The sequence below is a fragment of the Trachemys scripta genome, chromosome 9, assembly GCF_013100865.1.
Source record: "Trachemys scripta elegans isolate TJP31775 chromosome 9, CAS_Tse_1.0, whole genome shotgun sequence".
Lineage (NCBI taxonomy): Eukaryota > Metazoa > Chordata > Testudines > Emydidae > Trachemys > Trachemys scripta.
The window spans coordinates 88,487,735-88,494,210 of NC_048306.1; the positions used below are offsets into that span (position 1 = coordinate 88,487,735).

Genomic DNA, 6,476 nt, shown 5'->3' on the forward strand with positions numbered 1-6,476 from the left:
CCAGACTTTCTCCAATTTTTTCTACTCTTTCCTGACATATGGCACCCAGAACTGGACGCAATACTACAGTTGAGGCTGTATCAAGAAGAAGAGCACAAGAATTATATCTTGATTAAGACACTCCTGCTAATATATCCCAGAATGTTTGCTTTTTTTACAACAGTGTTACACTGACTCCTATTTAGCTTGTGATCCACTGTGACCCCCCAAATCCCTTTCCGCAGTACTCCTTTCTGGGCAGTCACATCCCATTTTGTAGGTTTGCGATTGTTCCTTCCTAAGTGGAGTACACTTTGCATTTGTCCTTACTGAATGTCATCCTATTTATTTCAGACTGTTTGTCCAGATCATTTTGAACTTTAATCCTCTGCTCAAAGCACTTGCAACCCCTCTCAGCTTGGTATTGTCTGCAATACCTCAAAACTAGAGTCATCTGAGACAAGTGCACTATTGGGCATGTGGTAGTTTATTTTGAAAATGCGAGACATCTTCAAATTAAAAAATTAATTACTTCAGAGAAGTGGAGTTGTTGTTGTATTGTTTCCCCATTTGAGTTGGTGGGGGAAGATCTTCAGCTGCTGTCAATTGTCATAGTGCCATTAAAGCTATGACAATTGACATCAGCTGTGGCCATTTTCTAACTTCAGCTTTCTCTTGCAGACTGTATTTTAGGAACAGTTGTCATTGAAAAATGACATGAGCCTAATCATTTTTTTTTTTGACATTTACTTCCCTTTGTTTGGATTATAAATGTTTGACAACTGGCTGCACCAACACTTTTTTATTGTTCAGCATTGCCTTGTATTTTAGCAGTTTTCTGAAGAGGTAGTTGTGTATGCAATGTCAGCAAAAACATATTGCTGAGGTATAGAGAAATCCACCAGGAATTTAAAACCCTCCTAGAGCCAGACTTCATAATGGTATATTCAGACTTGCTATTCAAGCAGAAAATTTTGTTATACTCTTCTAGAACTTCCTAGTTCACCACAGGAATATGCAACAAAATTGCTAATTCCATAAAGCTCACCTACGTTATCACCTGCCTTGCTCAGGCTCTCTGTTTAACTACATGGAAACATGAATTTCCTCTTATCCTGGAAGAGGCTGGTGTCCCCTTGCTACATTGTGCTGCAATCTTCAAATTACCCACTATTAACTTGCAAAAGAACAGGAGAATGAATATTTTAGTGACTTTAACAACTAATATCCACTACCTGTTTGATGTAGAAATACTCACTTAACTGTATTTGTATGGGATCCTATATTTAAGTATCTAAATGCTCTCTACATCGAACAATTTTTAATGCATGTTTTTATTCTTTTTGGATAGTCACAATTAAACCTTTTTAAAATTAGGTTCTTCTCTGCTTATGCAACTGAAAATAGAGGCATTAAAATGTGTAGGAAGGGACTAAAGGAGGAAAACTTCCAACAAATCCTTCTTATGCACATCCCCCCTGTCCCATGTGGATCACCTCTGCTGAACTCATATTGCAGAGGTGGCTGATTCTACCCCCTTAGCGGTGGGCAGAGGAATCCTTCCATGCAAAGATTATGTAGGCTTAATCAGGATCTAAAAGCAGACTTCCAGAGAGCTATTAATGACTCTCTTCCTCCATTGGGAAACAGAGGGATTTGGGGAGGGAACTTGATGCAGGAGCTCACCTAAAACAGGGCATGAATGTTAGAGGGACAGTTTGAATTATTTCATCCTTGGTGTGGGATCCTTTGATTTTAAATACAGAACTGCTAATCAACCAACTGAGCAAAAAAATTAAATTTGGGATTAGGGAAAGAAATTCTAAATTCAAAAAGTACAAGATGCGACGTTTTAAATGTGACTATCAATGGGGACTCGGATTTTATTTCACTGGAGAAATAAAACTAAATATTTATTCCTTATTTTAGTTTTTAAAATACTCCAATAGTAAGGATTAAACTAGAAAACTTGGTGATGACTGAAAATACTAAATGACATTTATTTGTTATTTGTATTCTAATTTAGGGATATAAGCTACATGTTAGCATATGGCACTTTACTCGTTATTTTCTGTATATAAGCAGATCACATTCTTGATCATCAAAATCTTGCTTTTCTTTGATAATTATATATGTACATTACACCTTCAACCTTTATTTTACCTAATTTGAATATAATGTTAAAACTTTTAGTTTTACATGGTTTTTAATTTTAGGCAAGTTAAGATGGAAATAGTTGGTCAAAGGCCTTCTAGAGTCACAAGAAGTCCTATAAGAATGTGCATGCCAGAACCCAAATGTGATTAGGTGTTCTGAATGCATGCAAATTTAATGTAAATACAAGCGCAAAGTGCTCAATTTTCCTCTCTTTCACTAGTTTTACTACACCAGTGCAACTCCACTGACTTCATAAATTACTCCTGATTTACCCCGATGAAAGAGAATTGCAAACAAAGTACACGTCTCTACACTGGCCTTTTACTGTGAATGAAAGTGCAAGAAAGGTTAGTAAGCTGACCACACTTCAGCAGGAACTTTTTTTTTTAAACAGTGTACGAAATCTTTATTCACCAATAAGTTAAAGTGCTTTCATAAATAGATGGTTAGTCTTTTGTACGCTGTTTAAGAGTATAAAGCTTTCAGTAAAAGCTTCATTTATTCCTCAGACTCTGATCCTTCCTCATCTTGACTGATTTGGAAGTAGCGCAGCTCATATGTCTCCTTATCAGATGCGACCACACGAAGCCAGTCACGAAGATTGTTCTTCTTGAGATATTTCTTTGTGAGGTATTTCAGATACCTTTAAAAAAGGTAAATATCAATTAACATTTTCTCATAAGACTTCTTATTGCTGTCTTCTGTGTGACATGCAGGATTCAATTTTATGAATGTAACAAATACAAAAATTGCAGTTTTTAGTAGACATAGGCATGGTGACCTTTGGAAATATTCAAACACCCCTGTTCAGAAACTAAAATGGACTATATGTATATTAACTACTTCATATGCAGAATTTCATTGCTGAAGTATCAATTTTTTGCAGTATGTTATACTTCACTATCACACAGTGCTATGGCAGTGAAGACAGTAATGTCAAGGCACTATAAACTGACACTAGCACAATTAGTTTAGTATTCTTCCCTTCCTAAAAGCTTATCTACACACACAACAAACTGTAATCCTTAACTGTTAAAGGGGTACAATCCCCCACAAATTCCCCAGTGTGGATGCAATATAGAAGTGCTTATTCTGATACAGCATATTCCCCTAAACTATGGGGAATAAGCTAACCCTGTATAAAGCAACTTTATCAAACACTGTGACTATGTCTACGCAAGCACTTTTGTCCGTCAGGGGTGTGGTTTAATTATGCCAATGGAGCTCTCTCCCGTCGGCACAGAGTGACTACATGGGAGACCTTACAGGGGCACAGCTGTGCCACTGTACAGTTTATAGTGGGGACATAACTTTAGTTCACACAAGGGGTATACTGATTTAATTATCTCTGTACAAAAATACATCACATGGCTAAGCATAAGTTAAACTGATACAAAAACTGTGTGTAGGCCTGGTTTAAGTCACTAATATTTACAGAGGGTCCTGTGGCACCTTTGAGACTAACAAAAGTACTGGGAGCATAAGCTTTCGTGGGTCAGAACCTCACCCAGTACTTCTGTTAGTCTCAAAGGTGCCACAGGACCCTCTGTTGCTTTTTACAGATTCAGACTAACACGGCTACCCCTCTGATACTTAATATTTACATGTTAAGAAAATCAAATATTACACTATTTTACACTAGATCGTATCAGAATTAAATTATATCCTGTCCATCTAATCATAATTCAGAATCAGTTGAACCATAATATGTATACAAGGACAAGCAGATCAACAACCACCTTATAAATCAAAACTATGCCCACCTTTTAGAGAACTGCTTCTCAGATATGACTGTGATCTTGTTCTTAAAACGTTCAATGTGAACTATGTTCCCCAGGTTTCCAGTTTTTCCATTGACCTTAACCTTCTCCTTTAGGAATTGTTCCTATTTCAATAAAAGAGGAAAAAAGAACACTAGGGAATGGTGCCCTAGGTATGCACTAGGGAAGGGACCCTAGCCATATAGCACATGTTAAAAATCCAAATGTACTGTACATGTTATGTACATAACACAATAAAATCTTGCTGTAAGCAACTGAAACAACCTCTAACTATCTTGAACACTTAATGTAATGAATAAAATTTCTTCTCTATAAAAGATGTTTCATACTTGTGTTTGAAAATTCAAGCCTTTTTAACACGCATTTATTTAAAATATACAACTATACTGACTGACAATTTACTTTTTTAAAATCGTAATTAATATTTTGTCAGCTGTGGTCTGATCTCCATATATACTTAAACATAGTATAAAGTTGTTCATTAAGAGTATGAATAATAAAGCTACTTACAAAATTTCCAGAATCAAATATTCCATCTTCTACAGGATGGGTGAGGTCAAGGCTAAACTTCCAAGCTGATTTTTTTGATTTTCTGTCTTTTTTCTTTAAAAATAAGTCAACTAGTTATTATATATCACTCCCCCACCTCCACACACACACACTTTAAAAACAAAAACAAAAAACCCTAGTACTACCAGGGACATCTGCATGAAAACAGAATCCTGTTTGTTAGTTTATTTATACACCTCTACCTTGATATAATGCTGTCCTCAGGAGCCAAAAAATCTTACCACGTTATAGGTGAAACTGCGTTATATTGAACTTGCTTTGATCCACCGGAGTGCGCAGCCCCCCCGGAGCACTGCTTTACCACGTTCTATTCAAATTCGTGTTATATCGGGTTGCGTTATATCGGGGTAGAGGTGTACTATCATTAAATGGACTCCTTCACTACCTCTTGCAAGGAGTAACCACACAATTGCCTGACACCTACTGGACAAAGAGCTGATTACACTGGCTCCTAAGGCCTGAGCAAAAAGAACAGGAGTACTTGTGGCACTTTAGAGACTAACAAATTTATTAGAGCATAAGCTTTCGTGGACTACAGCCCACTTCTTCGGATGCATACAGATAAGGCCTGAGCTAAACTCATGGATTTTTTATTGCATTGCTAGGTCAGAGAGGGAGTTTCATGTTTTACTAAAACAATGGGAATCCTGTGGCACCTTAAAGACTAACAGATTTATTAAGGTGCCACTGGACTCCTTGTTGTTTTTGTGGATACAGACTAACATGGCTACCCCTCTGATGTTTTACTAACATAGCTATGCGGGTAAAAGCCCTACTGTAGTTGCAGTTTCACCAGTGTAAATGCACTTTAACTAGTATAGCTCATGCCAGTACAAGCACTTTTATACAAATATAAGTGTTACCTATATTGGTGTAATTATACTTGCAAAGCCTTCTTGCTGTAGGCCTTAGTTTCTTATTCTATATATCATATCAGTTATTGGACCTCTCATTACCAGTCTATTTACTATAAGTACTGAAAGCTCTTACCAAATTGGCATTAAAAGTCAACTTGGCCAACTCCCAAAATAGATCGATGGTACAGCAACAAAACATGCTCAGAAAATGGAGACTTTAGGCACCCATGTTTGAAAATGCCAACCAAAAAAGGTGCCGCCACAGAAGATTTTCAGAAGTATTGAGCACCCCCAGCTCCATTCAAACGAATAGGACCAGGGAGTCTTCAGCACCTCTGAAAAAAGCAGGCCACTTTTACTGAGGTGCTTAAATATGGATTTATGTGCCTAGCTTTAGGTACGCAGGTTTGAAAATCTCAGCCTGGGCACACAGCGGTCAATGCACAGTTGAGATTTCACAGGGTCCGAGTCACGCTACTGAAAGACCCAGTTTGAACGGGCTGTGCATTTACATGGTGCCTTTCACCTCAAGACCTCAACGCACTTTGCGAGGCTAATAACCACCTCGGCAAGGCAGTGCGGCGTTCGTTCGACTTTGGGGAAACTGAGGCACGGACTCTGCAGTCCTGATTTCCACCTTCATAACCCGCCCACTTCATAACCCCCAAGCCACGGCCCTTGTCCCCCTGCCCTCAGTGTTTCGCCTCGGGATAGTGTCAGCCTTGCCGCAAGGGGAGCGGGGGGGGAAGGACCTGTCAGGCTGCACTGAGGGGGACTGAGGCCCACTGGCGCCATGACAACACGCTGCCCCCCATCTGCGGGCTGAGCGCGACCCCCGGCGCCGGGGTCCCTTGGGCGGCCCATCAGCCGCCCCGGCCCGCAGGGACAGGCTGGCGCAGACCCGCCCTTCTCCTTGAAGGGAGCAAGCGGGCAGTGGGGGCCGGCGCAGCGGTACCGGGGCTTGCCTAACCCTCCCGCGGCCGCCGGCCAGCCACGCACCCGTCCCGCTCACTCACCGGCGCCATCTCACCAGCGCTCGGGCCTCTCAAAAGGCGGAAGCCGCCGCCGCGCGGAGCTTTTATCGCTCTCGTGGTGTGATGTCATCACGCAGGCGCGTGAAGCGTAAAGGAGG

The 6,476-nt window shown here is 40.1% G+C and overlaps 1 protein-coding gene across 2 annotated transcripts; it reads right to left on the reverse strand.

Annotated features, from left to right (window-relative positions):
* Positions 1-2,524: 2,524 nt before the first annotated feature.
* RPL22L1 (ribosomal protein L22 like 1) lies at positions 2,525-6,476 on the reverse strand. 2 transcript variants are annotated; one of them, XM_034782386.1, is made up of 4 exons: positions 6,361-6,476; positions 4,428-4,520; positions 3,900-4,021; positions 2,525-2,779 (listed from the first exon to the last, which is right to left on the reverse strand). In XM_034782386.1, exons 1-4 carry the CDS (start codon positions 6,367-6,369, stop codon positions 2,635-2,637), a joined length of 369 nt encoding a protein of 122 aa, XP_034638277.1. In that variant the 5' UTR covers positions 6,370-6,476; the 3' UTR covers positions 2,525-2,634. The 2 variants fall into 2 exon arrangements, with proteins under 2 accessions (XP_034638277.1, XP_034638276.1); XM_034782385.1 differs by lacking the exon at positions 6,361-6,476 and adding an exon at positions 5,478-5,558.